We start from the raw sequence: 21,730 nt of genomic DNA on the forward strand, positions 1-21,730 counted from the left end.
TTCTCTCTTTCTTTCTCTCTTCTTTCTTTCTCTCTTTCTTTCTCTCTTTCTTTCTTTCTTTCCTGGTCCTAGGGCTTGAACTCAGTCATTGTCCTGAGCTTCTTTCTGCTCAAAGCTAGACCTCTACCACTTTGAGCTAGTGTCACTTCCAGGTTTTTATGAGTTGTTTATTGGAGATAAGAGTCTCAAGGTCTTTCCTGCCTGGGCTGGCTTTGGACCATGATCCTCAGATCTCAGCCTCCTGAGTAGCTAGGGTTACAAGTGTGAATCACCAGTGTTTGGCTTTTTTTTATGTATTGTTAAATGAGTCTTAACTTCTGTTTTTGAAAGTAGAGTCAACAGCAATTCAGTGTGACTAATGCCGCATTAGAAACAAAGAAAACGTGAAGGCACAAAGAACAGTTAGATGAGCTTGGCAATCAAGACAGGATTCTCGATGCCATCTTGTCTCAGAACCTCAAGCTCTCACTGGGCTTTATCAGTCAAGGCTGGCACTCTAGCACTTGAGCCATACCTCTACATCTAGCTTGTTTTTGGTTAATTGGACATAAATGTCTCTCAGATTTGTTTATCCCAACTAGCTTCAAACCTCATTCTTCAGATGTTAGTCTCCTAAGTAACTAGGATTACGGGCATGAGCCACCAACACTTGACTTCAGATAGTTCTGAAGACCATGGGAACATTTTAACAGGACAATATTGGTATTAAATTCCAGACAAAGGAGGATACAGATAAATAAGAAACTTAGTATTTTAAGGATGGTACTGTGCATCTAGAGTTTATGGGAAGGATAGATTTGGTCCTGGGAAGTTTAGTCCACATGAGATCATCAGAGCTTTGATACAGCATGGTCACCCAAGAATAATGTAAAGTGGAGAGAATATCTGAGCCATGGTGAGATTGGTTTTTGTATTCGGCAGTTATTTCGGCAATAATAAAATAAATAACAAAAGCTGAGAATTGGAGCACAAAGAAGAGGGCTATTGTAATAACCCAGAGCAGATAATAAGAGCTTGAATAAAATCAGTAATTGTGGTAAGGGAAAAAAAATACCATGGTTGTGGGTTAAAGGGAGATTAAAGAACAGAATTTGTCATTTGAAGGGTAAGGAGAAGACAGACACCAAATGTGACTCTTCATTTAGTCTCAGGAGAATGGAAGGTTGGCAGCACTAGCAGCAGAGATCAGCAGAAACAGGATGGGAAAAAGGCCGGAGAATGAAACTGGCCTGTAGCATATAAAGAGCATATAAAGGAGCTGCTCCAAGCTGTTACAGACCCAGGATTGAGCAGGCCTTCCTGAGTTGAGACGGTGGGAATTAAGAAATGTAGGCTAGCAATTTGCAATGCAGGAACAGGATTTCAAAGTGAGGATTGGAGATAGAAGGAGTAGAGTCGAGGACCTCATGAGATGTCATTAATTAAAGCTCCCCATGTGGTTTCTTTTTTCTAGCATTAGTTATCTTCCATGGGCCAATTATTTGTACAATTCTTTTTCCAGAATCCTTAAACCTGGCCTATACGTAATAGAAGTATAGCAGTGTTTCACAGTGAGGGAATGGAGGTGTAACAACTTACTCAAGGGTACTTAATTTTTCAGAGAAATAGCCAATTAGCCACAATCAGTGTTTGGAACATCATAGTTGCCTTGGTTTTGTTGTTGTTGTTGTAGTTACTGTTTTAACTATTGTTTTCTTGGGGATTATTTTTTGTTTTGTTTTGGTGTTTTGTTTTGGTTTCCTAGTATTAGGGTTTAAACTCAGGCCCTGGAGCTTGCTCAGCTGTACTTCTATCACTTGAATCATGCCTCCCTTTTACTGATTAATTAGATATGGAGTCTTGTGGTCTTTTGTGCCAGGAATACATTAGAACCCTAGCCCTCAATATTTCAGTGTCCTGTGGAGCTAGGATTACAAGTGTGAACCACCCTTCCCCATCTTACTTGTCTTGTTTTGAATACGTGACCCAGATATGCATGCATCCGTATAGAATTTGTGTGAATTAAAAGAATTACAAGTGGCATATTAGTAGCGTATCTCATAAAGTTAAATCAGAGCTTCTTGTCCATTTACTCTTACTATTCAAAAAGTAGATTTCATCTAATTGACAATGTCACCTGTGTACAACGGAACTAAAAGCAGAGAGGTAAGTAAGGGATTGACAATTGGTGGGCTGAGCATGCACATGTTTAAATACTACAATTTAGTCTGAAGTATTATTATTATTTTCTTGAAGTATCTGTACACTAGAATTGCAATTTAACAAAGCAATTTATGAATATAATATGTCCTGATCAATATCATGTCTGTCTTTCTTTCTGGGTTCAAATGCCCATGCATCCCTTCTGCTTTTCTCTCTATGTATATTTCCATGTGGTTTCTCCAGTTATTCTCTCATGCATGTGGGCTGGTATGTGTTGTTCTCATCCAAATGGAAATGCATGGGTGGTGTTTCTAGCTCAAGTATAGATAAGACCTTGTCAAGTTTTTCTCTCCTCAGAATCCTATACCATGCATCCATTTGACCTTCTTAAGTGCACATTTGACCTAATTCCAGCTTTTCTCTTCCTAAGAGATCCTTATGTCATGGAGCTTATACTTGGAATGGTCACCAATAAATGGGATTCTTCAGTATAGCTTGCATTCTAGTCTACTTCTTAGAGTATGGAAAGAGACACCTTTACCTCCTCCCGCCCTGTGTATATAAAGGGCTCATGGGGCTCCATGGGCTTGGAAAGAGTCTCACAAAATCCATGTCTTTCCCCCTGGAAGTGAATAAAAACATCTCCAGATCTACATGTCTACTCATCAAAAGGATGGTTTAAAAATGTCTTCCCACCCTCCACAAATATTCAATAAATCCTATGTATGGCTGCGGTTTAGCCCTACAGTTGCATTGCTCTCCCTCTTGTTGGCCCCACTGTTGAGGACTTACTTCTTCTTGCAGTTGTGTGGCATGATGTAGGTTTGGTCCTGAACTACCACTGGGCATGCTTTAAAGGAGTGTAGCAAGGTGTACATTTATCTTGTATCCTAGACTGTGGTCAGATCTCTTTCAGTAAGCTGTAGAATTTTTCCTTAAGGAAAACACACACACATACACACACACACACACATACACACACACACACATACACACACACACACACACGGTTACAATTCTACAATTATTAGGTAAAGAAAAGCTTCTCTACACATTGCCTTCATAGCTAAGTCGCCAACTTCCTTGGGATCTGGTGATCAGGGTAGGTATTGGATGGGGCCTTCATCTGGACAGTAGCCTTCACTCTTGAGGAGCACTTAAGGAAACTGAGCATCCTCCTTTAATTAATGTGAGAACACAATTCAATTCTTTACAACTCTTGGCACTCAAAAATAGCTTAATATCCCTAGATCATCGAAGAAGGGGAAGCAAATCCCCTGAGTCTGAGGTAATGTGACACCGCTGGCTTCTATATTTATCGCCTATCAATGTCTTTCAGAGCAAACTGGCTGAGTTTACAAATCAAAAAGCTGATTTATTTATTTATTTTATTTTAGCAGCCGTCAGCTGCACAACTGCAAATATCCCACAGTTCCAGATATCAAGCTGTGAACTCCATATATCCAGCTGTGAGCTCTCTGACTTTCAGATCATCACTCATAATAGAAGGCCTGCGTGCATAAGTGAGCCGATGGCCCTCCTGTGAAGGCCTCCAGCAGGAGAGCACCCAGACCCCAGACCCAAGGGGCCAATGAAAACTACAGCCTTGCCATTAGAAAAGGCATTGGCCTAGGGAATGCATGGGAGCCGGACTCTGTGGAGTATAGTATATTGCCATATAATGTCATTGTAGATTGCAGTTTTTCTTTAAGAAGCTAGTAATTATTGCCAGAGTATTTCCTAGTCAAACATATTAAAGGAATCTTCTTTCTTGTTTTTCTTTTTAGCTATAAAACATTATAGTTGTATATGCATATACATGCTCACTCAAACATATAATGCATATATTCAGTTCCAACTACCTTATGAGTTTTGTTTAATGTACACCAAGAGCTATGCTAAAAGTTTGGGATCTATATATCTACATATGTCTATCTTTCTGTATATATATATATCTCATTGGTTTTTATAATTTATTTTTATTGTCATCAGTTCATTTTTGTTGAATTTATATTTCTTGCTTTATGATGCAATTATGTTAATGGATTGATTTTGGGATTATCAGTTTGCATTTCTTTTTTATCTTACTTTTTGCAGTTCTTTGTTTTTTTCTTTCTTTTTTTTCCCTTTTGTTACTTTTTTTTTTCCTTATTGTCAATGTGAAGTACAGAGGGGTTACAGTTTCATATGTAAGGCAAGTACGTTTCTTATCCAACTTGTTACCTCCTCCCTCATTTCCCCCTCCCCCCTCTCTCTTTCCCTCTCCCCCATGAGTTGTACATTTGGTTTACATCAAATGGTTTTGTAAGTATTGCTGTTGCAATAGACTGTCTTTTTAACTTTTGTCTCTTGATTTTGGTATTTCTTTTCCCTTCCTTATTTCCAATACACATATATACAATATCCAGGGTACTAAGATCAGTTACAGTGATAGCAGGAGTAAAACCACAAGAAGGGAATATGAGAGAAAAAAGGGTTTCACATGGCATGTTGAAAATAACTACAACAATGATATACCAGTTGTTTCCATAACTTGGAGTTCATTTCTCTTAGCATCATTGTATATATTCTATCTTAGGCATAGGTTATAGTGAACTCAACTTGTTTTGAGAACATTATCCTATGTCCAGGATGTGGTAGAAAACAAATTTTGGCAAAACAAAGAAATTCATCCACCACCAATTCTCTGATTCATTGGAGACAAGGTCTCACTATGTAGTCCAGAGTGGTCTTGAACCTATAAACCTCCTGCTTCATCTTTCAGAGTGCTGGGAAAGAAGCACATACCACAATTCCTATGTAGCCAACAGAAGCGGGTATTGTATAAGGAATGAGGCAATAAACTTCCCAGGTATCAGAGAAGTCCAAAGGAAATAGAAATCTGAGAGTGGCATGTAGGAAATGACTCAGAGACATTGCTACCTGCACATCCTATTATATTAGATGCTGGCTCACAGATAACCAACACTAACCCATTTAAGGAAGATGTCACTTGCAGAATAGAAGCCAAGCCACTTGGTACAATTCAGCCTTCCTCATTTCTCAAAGGTGACCCCTGTGATTGATGGCAAAAATAATCACCTCATCAGCTGATACCACAGTTTACGACAGACAAAAGGAGGTTTGGGTTTTCTAGAACATTTTCTGCGAGACACCATTTTTAAAATTGGGACAGATATTCTCGTTTTCTGCCAGCTCAGCTATGTGTACCTAAAGTAAAACTAAGAACACATGTGTGTATGTGTGTACACATGCACAAACACATATGTATGAATATGTATATGAGGTGAGCACTTTACCACTAGGCCATATTCCCAGCTCATACGTATGAATATGTAATTGTGTGCATGTGTGAGTATTCATGTTTAGCATGTATTTGTAACCTTTTGTTCTTAATTCTGAAGTGAGAAACTTTTCTTAAGTCCTAAGCAGTTTTTACTTGGGTTACACAACTATATTTGCTTTTTTAAGAAGAAATGATCCTGAGAAATTGTATTTCATGTAAATCAAATGCCATTTTAAGGGAAAGCAGCAGAAATTTCTAATTAAAGGATATATGATGAATCCTTTGTAAAGTTTATTATTATTACATTTCCTGCTACTAGCAAAGCAGAGATCTCATTATCTTTTCATTTCTGAGTTGAGATTTCCTTGCTCCAAATCTTATGAGTAGTGGAATGTGCTTAAACTTAGATCAGATCAGTCAAACTGATGGTCATGATAACTGCCACTTCTTGGGGTGGGGGAGGGGCTCTATGTTCTAAGGACTATATATGTATTTGCTCATTTGATGCTTACAGCAATTGTGTGAGATGGTGTGATATTGTCAATTCACACAGAATCAGGCATACAGAGAAGTGAGCTACGGCTAGCTCACTGTGTGAGGCTAAATGGGAGAGATTGAAAACTCATGACAGCACCCCATACAGCCAGGGATTATGGACTGAGATTCTTTGTCATCTCTTCAGTCATTGTGTTCCAGCCTCATGTCAGACCCTCCAAAGCTGTTATCTGTAGATAATTCAACATTAACAGTATGTTGCAGAAACATGTGTTCACATTGATAGTTATATATTTTTAAAATTATCTCTATATAGCTGTACAAAGGGGTTCAAATTCAATGTATCAATTTATGAGTACTATGCATCTCCATCATTGTCACACATTCCATTGTTCTCCACCATATCTCTCAATCCCATTTATCCCTCAAGTTACCTACTTCCATTTTCACATATATACACTGAATATTATGATTCAATTTCCATACCCTTCTTCTCTCAATTCATCTGTCCCCCTCCCTGTGCCCCTCCCTTTCCTGATAATACAGGTTCCAGATTTCTGCTCTTATTTTGCTAAACTAGAAGTTATTTAAAGGAGTTATACCTTTCCCTCTCCATTTTTCTGTCTCCCCCATCCCTGCCTCTCTCCACCCCGACAACATGTTTGAGTCTACTGGTTTTCCTTTTGTTAAACGATGAGTTCCTTGACTGAAAGATTTGCACCATTGCAAACCTCTCCTGAGCATGGCTTACTTTAGGTAATACATTTTTATTTATGTTTTGCATATGACTTCTTTTGTTTATGCCTTGCATGTGACTCTATAGATGGTGTGTATATGTTTGTAATTTAGATCTAACTTCCACATGAGGGAAAATGTGAGCCCTTCCCTTTGAGGCCTGGTTAGTCCTTGGATTGGAGATATGTATAGTTTTAGCCTGATGCAGCACCTATTGTTCTTTGGATGATGTACAGTTCAAAGTACTCAATCTTATCCAGTCCGGGCATGATCTATTCCCTCACATTACAGCACTAGACTAGCACTCATCAATGTGGCTTCCCATAAGCACAGATAGACATTAATTCGGTATCTCCACCATATTCCCTACCCCTAAAGCCTTTTGTACAAATATATTTAGTTTCTTACTCTACTTTCTTTCTTCATTATACCGCAAAGCAGTCCCTTAGGCTTCTCAGCATCGGTATTCAATAATTATGCCTCTATTTGTTGTTATGCCCCTCATATCCCAGCATATACCTTCCTCTATTCTAAACAACATGGAACAACACAGGTGCATCAGTTCCCATCAAGGCTCAAAAGGGAAACCGTCTGATGTGATCTGGAAAACTCTGTGCCTAAAACCTATTCTGATACAAACTGAGAGGAAGTCAGAGATAGACACAGAGACTGAGCTGATTCAGTGGCTGCAGTGCTGGTCTAGTCAAGGATTGGTACTGCTTACTACAGTAGTTGAATTAAATCATAAAAATATGATAGGTTTTTTTTTGCTATTTGAAGTTTTCCCCTTTTATTTCTGTTTTTTTATTTCTGTACCTTTTGTCTTATATCTAAGTTTATCTTTTTTGGGGAGGGCAAGTTGGAGCACAGAAACTGTGAGACATAAGGTGAACTCACTCAAAGCACTGATACTCACTAGATGATATGTAGAAAATGGACTATAAATTTGGAGGGGGGAGGGAAAAACTGGGAAAAAGTGAGTGAAGGGGTGAAACTGTTAAAAAATGTTTTTTTTAAATCTCTTTTATTTAACTGTAATCCTTCAGTATATCACCTTATAATAAAAGTATTTTTTTAAATAGCCATGGGATACCAGTGGCTCATACCTGTAACTGCTCAGGAGGCTGAGATCTGAGGATAATGAATCAGAGCTAGCCTGGGCAGGAGAACCCAAGAACATCCATGAGAATCTAATCTTCAATTAATTACCCACCCCCCAAAAAAAGTCAGAAACAGAGCTGTGGTTCAAATGGTAAAGTGCTAGGCCTGAGCAATTTAAAAAGTCACAGAGAAAGCCCAGGCACTAAGTTCAAGTCCCAGTACCAACACACACACACACACACACACACAACACACACACACACACACACACTTCTACCAACTTTTAGATTCTGGGATTCTATGTTCTAGACTTTATTTTTCAATTTCTGAGGTTCATCGATTTTTATCTCAGCTGGTATATATGCCATAAAAATATTAAGCAAAGAGACATCTGTGTCCTCTCCAATAGCTACAGCTGTTCTACAGACAAGTTTATTCTGGGGTATGATAAAAATGATCATTGGGGCTAGTATTATTTTCAGTGATACAAATTGTCAACACCCAATGTATGAGCTTAGAAACTTGGGTTTATTTCATCCTTTGCTCATAGACGGCTAAGCTGAAATCTCTGGACAATAAGTGAGTCCTGAAGGGTTTTGGGGTAGGTGTGATCACACATACAGCTCATTTCATTTCACTGTTTTGCTTGTCCTATTCCACTTAATGAAATAGCCCCATGCTCCTGAAAAGTTGGCCATAAAACAAACTTCTGTTAGATAAATCATACATTCTCATTGATCCACATTTTTAAATTAATGATTCGTTCCCCTGAGGAAATGATTGGCCCTGAGACTAAATATAAACTATAGTAAATATTCAGTAAATCTTTTTTTTTTAAAGAACAAATTTAAAGAAAATCTTGCTGGGGCTATAGATCAATGACAGAGCACCTGCCTAGCATGCATAAGGTCCTAGGCTCAATTCTTAGCACCACAAGAAAATAAAAAGATTTCCTGCTTAAAAAAAAAAAAAAACTAATAGGAATGATTATTTGCTAGTCCTGGGCTTGAACTCAGGGCCTGGGTGATATCCCTCAGCTTTTTGGCTCAAAGCTAGTGTGCTCTACCACTTGATTCACAGTTCTACTTCCGACTTTTTTTTTTTAAGTTTACTACAGATAAGAGTCTTATGGACTTTCCTGCCCAAGGCAAGCTTTGAACTATGACCCTCTTATCTCAGCCTTCTGAGTAGCCAGGATTACAGGCATCAGCCAACAGCGGCTGGCAGGAATGACATTTTTTAAGCCAGGAAATATGAATATTATGCTCAGGATAATCAGAAGTGACATCTTAAAAATAGGGCTAGTGAGAGCTAGTGAAAAACATGGAGATCTTCTCTTTGCAAAAGTGCATGTAATCTCTTAAGAGACCTATGAACGTGGACTGACTCATGTAAGCTTTATTTCCCACACACCAAAAAATAAGATATTGAACTAAATTACTAGACCCTAAACTTGAAAATTCCTCATCACTAGAGATTCTGAGTGAGTAGATTTAAATGTACCACTCTTCCAATAATCAAGACCTTAAGAAAGCACTGATGCAGTGTGTTTACATACCTTAATGTACCAACTATGAAATACATACTGATGAAATATAATAATGATTGTAACTATTAATATTTCTTAATAGTATGCTCTTCGGTATAGTACTTTTGTGATTTTTAATGATAATATGTAGCCAGGTGCCTCTGGCTCACGCTTATAATCTTAGATACTGAGTTAAATCACAGAATCAAGGTTCAAAGCCAGCTCAGTGAGGAAAGTCCATGTGACTCTTATCTTCCATTAACCTCCAAGAAGGTAGAAGTTAAACTGTGGCTCAAGTGGTAGAGAAGTAGTCTTGAGTAAAAAATATTTAGGGACAGAGCTCAGGCCCTGATTTCAAGTCCCATTAAACTCCACCCCCTCAAAAATAGAAAAAAAAAAGGCAAAACATAGTTGCTATTTACTTAGGAAGAACATAGTTTGGTAGGCGATAAGAACAACTTGTGAGATGAAATCAGAATCATCGTGATAGAGAATATGAAAACACTAGAGCTTGATTATAAGAGACGTCAGTATATCTGTGGCTACCATCACCATACTTGGACTGACAAACATCTACTGAAAACCTACCATCTGCCTCTCACTCTCTAACTCTTATCAACAACAGAAATACAAGGAATGCATGGTGTGAGGAGATAGGGTAACTCACCATTTGTGAAACAAGCTTATCTGCTCTCCAACTTTGGCTCTTCACAGTAGTGATCCGTTGCCTTCTTCACAGCACTGATGCTAAATGAACTTGGGATGAAGATTGGAGATTCTATACAGAGGACTTTGATAATAAGGGAATGGGTGTAACTTGATGTTACTGTGCTTGATGTTACTGAAAAACAGAAGAGCTGCTTGTGGTGTCTGAAGAGGTGTGACATGAAGAAAGTGAAGGTGGTATTTTAAGAAGATGAGTATCATTTTCGCCCAAGGACGTGTTTCCTTTTAAGAAGAAAAAGAGACTTATAAATGAGAAGCTATTGACTGTGAAGAGTTACTTTTCATTGGGTTTTATCAAGTGGTTTGCCTCTTCTCCACTGGTGTCTCCTAATAAGAATCCTGGAGCAATTTCAAAAATATAATCAGCTCAGCGGCTTCCCCCCCCCCCCAAATATTCTTTGTAAATTCTTCATACTGATGAAATGCTATAAGATGCATCCTGTCCTTGATCTGTGAACTCTAAAACTTCATTATTTCTAGCTGGGCCCTTGTGACTCGTGTCTATATTCTTTGCAACTAAGGAGGCTGAGATCTGTGGATTGCAGTTCAAAGCCAACCAGAACAGGAAAGTTGGTGACTCTTATTCCCAAGTAATCACCAAAAAGCCAGAAATGGAGCTGTGGCTCAAGTTTTACAGAGCCAGTCTTGAGTTTGAAAAAGCTGTGGGTCAGTGTCCAGGACATGAGTTCAAGCCTTAGTACCAGGAAACACATACACACACACACACACACACACACACACACACACACACACACACTCCTTCAAATTTTATATTAATGATGTTTACAAACATGTTTGTTTTAGGCTGCAGTGAGAGGAAGTTCTTTTTTTTTTTTTTTTTTTGCCAGTCCTGGAGCTTGGACTCAGGGCCTGGGCACTGTCCCTGGCTTCTTTTGCTCAAGGCTAGCACTCTGCCACTTGAGCCACAGCGCCACTTCTGGATATTTTCTGTATATGTGGTGCTGGGGAATTGAACCCAGGGCTTCATGTAAAGGAGGCAAGCACTCTTGCCACTAGGCCATATCCCCAGCCCAGTGAGAGGATGTTCTTTCTGGTGGTTCCAAGTTTAACTTTTTGTGTGTATAATGAGTATATTTACCTCTGTTTTATTCATGTATGGTTTTAGTAGAGGAAGCTGTGTGCCACGAGACAGGCAAAAGTAATAACATTTATATCTAAAAATCACAAAATACTTTATTTTATACATATTAATCTTCACATTCAATAACTGATTTAACCAGGATATGGAGAACAATGAAGTCATTGTGGTTTCTTAATTAATTATGCATTTGCTCTAGAGCATATGGTAGTAGGATCAAGCCTCCACTGATTGTTTTGCAGGATGACAAGTGTAAATCCTATCTTCTGGTAGTAGAAATCTGGTTCAACATGGAGCCATATGCCTCCCCCAACAATTAAACCATTGGATAGCCTTCCTTATATATCTCTTGGCAAGAATTAGATAAAATTTCATGTGCATTCATATACCGGTGTCCCTGAAAGAAACTTGGGTGAATTCGTCACTTGGTGGATGGGCCTCACTTGTATGTGCTTGCATTTGAGCCTGTGACTAGAGCTCCCAAGTTGCTTCCCCTTTTGAATATCTACAGAGCAAGCTCATTGCTGACTGATCTTCAAAAATTTCAGTGAAGTCACAGAAGTGCATCCTTGGATGGTAGAATGACAAAAGGCATGGCTGTCTATTGGAGAAGAACAAGAGGCCAATAGAACCCCATGTCTTTTTTGTTTCTCTACTTTGGTGATATTCCACACAAGTCTATGGAGACCTAAGATTGCACCAATCACAGCGATGACACTGGAGCTCCATCTAGAAACAGCTGTCCAGAACTAATTTATTTCCTAATGCTTCAGCACTGTTAATTTATAAATTACACTGGTAATTCAAGCTATTATTAATTTCAGATGGTGTAGGGCAAGCCTAATTAAAATATGACACCAATTGCCTCACATATGTACCAAGGACTACCATTTAAAATTAATGGGAATATTAAGTGTGACACTGGTCTCTGAGATGCTTTGCACAGTAATTATACCATTCTAGCATGGCAAGATCTGACAAATGTAGGCTTGAGTTTGTAGCAAATAAACAACAGCAACATAAAAGGAATCACAAATTCTCATGTAAACCTCTGCCAGCTTCTTCTACTCTTTCTCCAGCCTAGACTGGTAATTTGCTCTAGAAGTGCATATGAAACAATATTAACAAAGTCGACTAAGAGAGAGAAGTTTCTTACAAGTTGGAGCTATACATCTTGTGAGATCCTGTTGATGGTCCACGCCAAAGGATAGATATTTTTGTCCCGATTTCTACTTATTAGAGTATACCTGCTTCTCCTTGTGCATTTAATCTCTTATTTCCTTGTAATAAACAAAGACTATTTTTTAATTCCCTGGAAGGCAACAGAGGAAGGAGTTTTCTCTACTTGTATGATACACATTCTATAGGTTGTAGAGATAGTGAGGAAATGCAGACAGGTAGTGAACTGTCTCTGCAAAACAGTGTTTTGTTTTTGTTAGTCTTGCTGTTATTATTACCACTATTTGATTTCACAAAAAGTTATACATACCACATATTTCATTCCTTTGTTTATATTAATTTCTTATAGACATTAGTTTCATATTCTTGGTCATAAGGATCATGGCAATTGGAGGTATTTGGTGACTTGAGAAGAGTTACCTTTGATTCTTTATCTGGGACTGCCCATATGAATGTAGTTTCAGTCCACCTCCAGTAACATTATAGGATGAAAACTATACCAACAGGTATGATGTAAATTAAATATTTTGCTCTTTATTCTTAATTGTCATGTGAGGGATTGGAATTATTACATACTTTATATCTAGGAAATACTCTGAGTTGCTATAGGCAGTCAGCTTATGCTTGTTAGCCCAGAACAATTAATAGTACACTTTTCTCTTTAACTACATCTCAGGTTTAAGATCTTATGTTAATTATCCTTATTTGACAAACAAGAGAGTATAATTCCAGAATGTAAGCCATTATTTTCATCCTTATGTTATGTTATGTTATGTTACATTGTGTTATATGGACAAGGAAGCTAGGGTCCAGTAGCTATGGGAAAGAAATTTGAAACCTGCCTTCTAGGCTTAAATATCTCCATTTTTTCCATCACTTGTGGTCTGTGGCTATACCTCAGGTGTCAAATACAGTCTGTAGAAGGATCTTATGATTGATTTCCAGGCTGGAGAGATTGGGTCATGTGATTGTTAAGTGATGGTAGAAGATTTGCTGCTGGTCTCTGACTTTTGATGCTGGTGATGAAGCTTTAATGGTGGATTCCCACTGCTGGTTTGTCTTTAGCATTAGCAGATCACAGTTTAGAAAATTGGTTTCTGCCTATCCAATTGTCCTTCTAATCTTTACTGCAAAGCTGAATTTATTTAGTGTTTCTCCTGCCATAGAGGGGTGTGTGTGTGTGTGTGTGTGTGTGTGTGTGTGTGTGTGTGTCCACAGCTATTTTGGCATTTCCTACAGATTCTTCACTATAACTTGTACTTGAAAACCAGATTTAAGGGGCTTAACTCAGTTCCCAGATCTGGCTGCTTTGGTAAGCTCAAATGTAAATGCCAAAATTGTTAACCACTTATAGAGAACCAGTTAGTCCTCTGAGCAGTTTGTGAAGTTCAGTTAGGAGTAGAAACTGTGCAGCAGGTCCATGTTGGCCCCAAGGCAAAAGGGGAAGGGGTGGGAGAAAGGGGGATGAAGAATCCATAAAGTTCCTAAGCATGGATTTACAAGGGGCACAGTTCTCTGCAGATGCAAGCGTTGTATACTTTGCTTTCTGAATTTATGACTTTGGTCTTCTCTTACAGCTGTTGGCTTTGTGAGTGAAGATGAATACTTGGAAATTCAGGGCATCACCCGGGAGCAGTCAGGGGACTATGAGTGCAGTGCCTCCAACGATGTGGCTGCCCCAGTGGTACGGAGAGTAAAGGTTACCGTGAACTGTAAGTGGTCTCTCCAGACCCCACCCTGCATGCCCATGAGGCTGGCTCACTGTCATAAAGCAGCAGAGGAAGTGCTGACTTGGGACAAAACATAATTTAACATCATTCTTCTGTATTCTGCTTTTATTTACTTTTCTTGTCGGTCCTGGGGCTAGAACTTAGGGCCTGGGCACTGTCCTTGAGCCTTTTTGCCCAAGATGAGCCCTCTACCACTTAGAACTACAGCTCCACTTCTGGATTTCTGATGGTTAATTGGAGATAAGAGTCTAATGGACTTTCATACCCAGGTTGGCTTCATACTGCAATCCTCAAATCTCAGCTTCCTGAGTAGCTAGAAGTATAGGAGTAAGCCAATGGCACACTGCTTTTAAGAGCAGCAAATGTAAAACCAAGTTTTTTGATAATTTAAGGTGTCCCAGCCTCACATTTCTTTTTCTTTGCCAGTCCTGGGGACTGGACTGAGGGCCTGAGCAGTGTCCCTGGCTTCTTTTTGCTCCAGGCTAGGACTCTGCCACTTGAGCCACAGCGCCACTTCTGCCCGTTTTCTATATATGTGGCACTGGGGAATCAAACCCAGTGTTTCATGTATATGAGGTAAGCACTCTGCCACTAGGCCATGTCCCCAGTCCCCCAACCTCACATTTTTAAAGTCCCTGAGAGCAGTATATGTTGGTACTGGCCAATACTTAGGAAGACAAGGCAGAAAGATTTCAAGGTCAGTTTGGATTCTATAACCAGATCCTGGCCTCAAACAAACAAAGTAGCTGAACACAATTTAATACCAAATATAATTAGTGTAATATCAAAAATTTAGTTAATATCACCAAAGGGTAGTAAGACATCAATAAATTGTCTTTAATATATAACTCATATAAATCTATGATCAAATCCAAAGTTTTCCCATAATTTACTCATACAATGCATCGAGAGACTTCTAATTCCAGATCAGATATCTCAATAGTGGGACAAAACCATGTGTTATAATGTACAAAGGAAATACTAAAATGTCTGTATATTGTATAGTCATTTCATATCATTGTACAATAGGTATGGTATACTTGTGTATTTTTATACATAAAGATAGATAACATACTGGTATTGCAGGGTTATCTCAACTTTTGAGTTTTACAAAGAAATATAGAAGCTCAAATGTTTAATAGTCCTCATTGGTTTCTATTAATCATGCAAATTCTGACACTGATCCTACTCAGATTTCCTACCTGTCTCTCACATTGACTGAGATCCCATACCACATTCTGAAAGTTTCTTCTGCTGTTCACTTTTCAAGCTTTGTCTTAGGACAAAACAGGACCTTAGTATTAAGCCAACAACCAAAAGTTTATCCTTTTCAAAATTTGGGCAAAATAGAAACAAGGGAATATATTTTACATAGATAGAAATTCACTGATTAGTATTTTGGTTTCTGTTCCAATTTGAACCTAGGTAAAATGAAACACTTTAAGAAGCAATAAAATAGCTATAACAATGGTACCATATTTTACTTTATTAAAATTTGTATACCTATCACCATTGGCCCAGAAATATAAAATGTTTTATCTAAAGGGCTGGAGGTATGGCTCAAGTAGTAGGGTGCCTGCCTAGCAAGCATGAGGTCCTAACTTCAAACCCCTGTAGCTGTCCCCCTAACAAATAAATTGTAAAAGTTTAAAAAATTTAATGGAAGGGAAGACTGTAATCAAAATGTACTGTACACATAAACGGCCATGTTAAATCGAAACATCCGTACATAACTATATGAAGAAAATAAAATATTATTATTAATAATATAGAGAAAAAAGTAAGCAAAGAAAAAGCATACTAAGGAAAGAGAGCAAGAGCTCAGCAATCAGCACATGAACTATATACAACCAGGATGTTGAGGTCACATCCAGAACTTGGTCTTGACTGTTAAACAAAGAAAGGAAATACCATTTGTTTTGAGATTTATGTTGTCCATAAAATAAAACCAAGTTTACTTTTTGAGAAATATTTCTGTTCCTGGTATTAAAACACTATAGAAAATTATCTTCACTTCTCCACAAATGGAACTTTTGAGATACAGTCAAGAAATTGTGGTATGAATCCCTGAAATGAACAGAATAGTAAAGTTATTATGGCTATTGTTTTTTGGTCAGTCATGGGGCTTGAATTCAGGGCCTGGGCTCAATCCCTGAGCTCTTTTGCTCAAGGCTAACTCTATCACTTTGAGCCACAGCTCCACTTCCAATTTTCTGATGATTAACTGGAGATAAGAGTCCCACAGACTTTCCTGCCCAGGCTGGCTTTGAGCTTCAATCCTCAGATATCAGCCTCCTGAGTAGCTAGTATTATAGGCCTGAGCCTATTGTGGCTATTTTAAAATATCTATTAATGCAAACTGTTGGAATGCAACAGTGCTTTGGTGAAGACTTTACATGAAATCATATCAATTATGTAGGCCAACCTTGGTTTTGCTTGACCGAAGTATATATTTAGAATACTTACAAGAATGACTGGTCTGTATATTCTTTAGGCATTTCCTATGAATAAATTTCTATAACTGAGTTTTTTGTTATATACTGGCAAAAATCTCATGTGAAAAAACTCTGCAATGCTGATTTAATGTTTTCACTGTCAAGCCATGGGATATAGGCTAGATAGCTTGGCATCCCCTTATGCAAGTTAAAAAAAAAAAGAGATTAAACAGAGAAAACGGCACTAATGAACCATGCTTGTAATCCTAGCTACTCAAAAGGCTGAGATCTGAGGATCATGGTTTGATGTCAACCCAGGCATAAGAGTCTGTGAGACAATTACCAATTTACCAGCAAGAGTTCAGAAGTGAAAGTGTAGATTACGTGTTCTGGTGCCATGATACCTTGAGTAGAAATAGCTGAGCAAGAGTGTAAGGCTCTGATTTCCAGCTCCAGTATTGGAACACACACACACACACACACACACACACACACACACAGGAGGGGGAGAGAACAAGAAAACCTGAAACCGAAAATATGCCTGAATAGCTGATTATTACACCTCAGTAATAAATGGTAAACAATAAGTGGTAAGAAAATGATGCTTTTCTTTAGAGTAACAAAAAAATGTTTGTTTTTTTCACTCTGGCATAATTTGCATAGCCATTTGACAGTGCAAATAAGCAGAGAGAAAGAAACAAAATCCATGAACAAGAAGCCTTTTATAAGACTCATGCGCATCAGCCTGAGGCCATCTTCTCTCTGCAGATCCACCCTTCATCTCAGAAGCTAAGAGCACGGGTGTCCCCGTGGGACAGAAGGGGACATTGCAGTGTGAAGCCTCGGCTGTCCCTTCAGCAGAATTCCAGTGGTTCAAGGATGACAAACGGTAAAATCCTTTCTTCTCCTTGGTTCTGCTCTAATCCACTCCAGAAGCCAACATGTTTTTCCAGACTCCCAATTTTAGGTCACAGTGTTGAAAATGAACTCCTGTCAAGTCCTCCTCTGAAGTTCAATCTGTAGGAGGAAATTATATGTAAACATATTTCTTAACAATAAAGTTCATCTAGATTTCATCTCAGTATATCTACCTACGATAGCTAGACACACGGACAAATAGACAAATAAGTAGATAAATAATGTTTATACTCATTAATTATTTGTATTAAGAGTAAATTCAACATGTTAGTTTATGAGTACAATGCATCTTGATCAATATCACACCTTGTATTGTTCTCTCTCATCTGTACCAACTATCCTCTCAAGTTGCCTGATTTCATTTTCACATATGTTCATTGAATATTGTGACTGTGTTCTCTTTCCTATTTGTGTGTTTTGGTGTATAATTCTCACTCATTCACACTCATCCATTATAGGGCATCTGGGCTATTTCTACAACTTGGCTATCGTGAATAGTGCAGCAATGAACATGGGTGTGCAAGTGTCTTCATTGTGTCAATGTTCAGCTGGATTTTTAATGTTGCTGTGCAGAACCATCACTTACCAACACATAAGCCTGATCAATAATGTATTTTCCAGGAAATCCAAATTCACAAAATCAAGACAAAAGCAGCATTATAAAATCTGTGAAGTTTTTTTTTTTTTTCTAAGCTAACAAAAATAATGGGTTCTTGCTGTAGCTTTTTTTTTTTTTTTAACACATTTGTAGGTGTAAGGAGTGGCTCCCACATTAGCCGTTCCTAGCAGGTTGTCCCACTCCATTTCAGACACTATCAGTAGCTTTGTATGAGTCTCTGTGACCCCGCTGAGCCCTTCCTTTATACCCAGGTTGTTCTTTCTCTGTAGGAAAAATAAAAGTCTGGACTGTCCCTTCCCTTCCTATTGTTGCAGCCCTCATGGGGACATTTGTTGTGAGTCACTGAAGATGATCATTTGGAGGAGTTATCAAATGGCATGTCAGCGTAAGGGTCAGTTGCTCTGTATAGCCAGGCAACAAGGCAATTACTGTTATCAAAGAGCTATTTTAAGGTGGATGAACAACAAATAAATGTGCAAGTGCTATCTGTGTTCAGAATATTTTCATAAAAATGGAAGTGGTGTTGCCAGTGATACAATATAGAGAAGGAAGGAGAGGTAGAAACTGGGAAACTGAGGAGAGGATACAACATAAAAAGTAATCTGACATGACCAGTCAGGGAAATTTCAGCCCAGTTTGAGCAAATTGCTACACATTCTACATGGACCAGTTTCAGTGCATCTTGCTTGTCTTCTGAGAATTGGTCACCTAAACATGAGAAACAATTATAGGTTTTGAGTTAATGGCTAAATTTTGTTTAGAATAAGTCACTTAGCTATAAGATCTGCTGTGTTCTCATAACCCTTTCCAGTGAAAAAGCACTGTGCTGGTATGAGGGCTCAAATGCAGGGCCTCAAGCTCTGGCTAGGACTTGCTTTTGCTCTTGACAAGCATTCTACCACTTGAGCTTTTTTCTGGTTAATTGGAAGTAAGAGTCTTGAGGATTTGTCTGCCTGGGCTGGCTTTGAAATGTTATCCTCAAATAGCTAGGGTTATAGATATGACCCACTGGCATCCAGCAGAATTTTCATTTCTAAGGACACATCTTCAGTCTCTAGAAAAGGGTGGTAAACTCCTCTTTCCCATTGTATGGATGGAAGATCAAAGGCAGCAAAGGAGAAAAACAAAACAGAAATAGAGCTAGTTTTTGTCCTTCTTTCAGAAACTCAGAAACACCTCTATTTATTATCTCCCACCACTTTTCTTATTGTACTAGAGAAAGACTGAGGCAGCAGCAGAGAAACAAAAAATTAGGGAGCTGCAATGATCTAGGTCTAAATGAAAATTAACCAGCCACATTCCTACTATTCAGATGCTTTTTTATGGAGAGAAAAATAGGAAAAACAGGTCAAAAGCAAGATCTTAAAACACTTGGAGGAAAGTTGAGCAAAAACACCCATTTCTGAAACAGAAGGAGAGATATCCTGTTGGCATAGAAGGCATGGCACTAGGAAAGGCTGTGATTTTCACCCTCATTTTCCCAGGAGGGCAGGGGTTGGTACCTTGACATTGGGTCTGAGCCTGCACCAAGCCACTTCATTTCCTCCTCTTTGATTTTCTCTGATTGTTTCTCCCTTTTCATTGGTATGTATGTGCACACAGGTGCCCAAGCGCTCGCCAGCCCTGGGAGCTTGAACTCAGGGCCTGGGAAATGTCCCTTAGCTATTTCATTCAAGCTCCACTTCTAGCATTGTATATATGGTGTTTGTGTTTGGGGTGGGGGGGGTAATTGAAAAAGAAAGTGTCATGGGCTTTCCTGTCTTCAAACCTTAATCCTTAGATCTCAATTTTCTGCATATCCAGTCTTATAAGTATGAGCCATTGGTGCCTGGCTCTCTTTCCTTTGATTTCACTTCATTTCCCATTGGCTACTCATATTGGTTCCATTGAATGGGATGGTCTCTGCTCCCACTTTGACAAGAACATCTCTGCCTCTGTGGTCCTAGTCACCACCAGTCATATCTCTACCACCTGGGCTACCTGCCAGGGAAGCTCTACTAGGTAGTTCCCAGGAGGACATATCACATCTGTCCCTACCCAGGAATGAGAGTTCTCACCCCTCTCCTGCTTGTACTGCGATGAGCAGACTTCCAGAATAGTCTTGGTGGTGAGGACAAGAGGTTCCCTTGAAGGGTAGATAGACACCATTGACTTTATACTAGTGCCACTCTGCCACTGCCTGCTCCTATGTATGTTATCAGTCAAAGGGAGAGCAGGTGAAATTCTGTGTAGAGTACGGGACACCCACCCAACAGGGATAATAGCCACTGAAAAGTCTACAACTTCATTAAGGAATTGAAGCTTGGTGGCACTACAAGGTGGAGGATGTGTGATTACGTGAGAAGGGGACCCTGTATCATCCCACGAGCTGTGAAGTGTTGCAAAGTGCTGCTGGACACCCTACACTGTGTTTAGCTAAAGATGTTTCAGACCTGTCAAGCACAAACCTGCTCCAAGTAAGACTCCCCACTATGGAGCCAAAATCTAATTCACAGCTTCATTCTGATGTGAAAGCTTCCTCCCTACCCCAAGAACACTGCCCAAAGGGTAAATCACATAGATCCCCATAACTAAATCCCAGAGGCCTTGTGGTGCTGACACGGGGACCCGGCCTTGTACAGTGACCCCCTAGAGGATCAGTAGCTACTAACTAGCTGGGAGGGGAATAAAGGAAGCACTGGTCCACTGAAGGAGCTTCCACGAGGGAAGCTTTGCAATGATGATGGTGGTCTCAGGCTAGTTCACTACCCTGAGCTTTTGAGAGAAGAAAACCTGCATCATGAAAAGCATGCCAAGTCCCTCTGATCAACCTGCAGATTTCCTTGGGGACAAATGTTAGACGGAAACTCATCCCAGAAACTGCCTCTCTTCTGACCAAGGAGTGACTCTTAGTTTGAAAGGTGGATAATAATATTCTATAATCTCTTGAATATAAAACTCACAACAATGACAAAAGAGCTGCCCTGTCTGCATACTATATTCCAGGGACAAATAGTGGCATTGCTGTTTCACAAACATGGCAGGCACTCCATCCTCCAATCACATTTACTTTCACCCATCTCCCTTTTCTAGACACATATATAATCACATTTTCATACACTGGCACACTAGAAGCATGTAAATTTACAGATCCTACTCATTGCCTTTAGTATATAATCCTGACAGGACATTGGTGGCTCATCTTTCTAATCCTAGGTACTCCAGAGGCTGAGCTCTAAGGATCAAAGTTCAAAGCCAATCAGAGCAGAAAAATCCATAAGCTTCTTATCTCCAATTAATCACCAAAAGGCAAGAAGTGGGGAGGTTTGGCTTAAATGGTAAAGTACCAGCCTTGAGTAAAACAGCTAAGCAGCTAAGGGACAACACTCAAGCCCTGAGTTCAAACTCCAATTCTCTCTCTCTCTCTCTCTCTCTCTCTCTCTCTCTCTCTCTCTCTCTCACTCTGTCTGTCTCTCGCTCTCTCTCTCTCTCTCACACACACGCATACACACACACACAAATGATTAGGTCCCTCCCTTCTTTGAAGACTGAACATTTTCGCTCAGTGATAATTGTCATCATCATCATCATCATCATCATCATCATCATCTTCATTATCACTATCAGGAGCATCATAAGTCAACACTTTTGAGCAGCTATTGCCTGAATGCTATTATTCTAAATGTCACATAATGGCATGTTATATTTGTTGCGATATGACTGACAGCTTTATAAAGCAAGGATAAAATGATGCACCT

The 21,730-nt window shown here is 39.1% G+C and overlaps 1 protein-coding gene across 3 annotated transcripts in view; it reads left to right on the forward strand.

Annotated features, from left to right (window-relative positions):
• Positions 1–21,730, forward strand: part of Ntm (neurotrimin) — a 1,004,130-nt gene that overhangs the window by 967,712 nt on the left and 14,688 nt on the right. For all 3 annotated transcript variants that reach the window (XM_048343631.1, XM_048343632.1, XM_048343633.1), the window contains 2 exons: positions 13,869–14,003; positions 17,225–17,345. In XM_048343631.1, the coding sequence (XP_048199588.1) occupies positions 13,869–14,003; positions 17,225–17,345 (256 nt within the window). The remainder of the gene's footprint in view (positions 1–13,868; positions 14,004–17,224; positions 17,346–21,730) is intronic.

This window comes from Perognathus longimembris, chromosome 3, assembly GCF_023159225.1.
Source record: "Perognathus longimembris pacificus isolate PPM17 chromosome 3, ASM2315922v1, whole genome shotgun sequence".
In the NCBI taxonomy this organism is placed as follows: domain Eukaryota; kingdom Metazoa; phylum Chordata; class Mammalia; order Rodentia; family Heteromyidae; genus Perognathus; species Perognathus longimembris.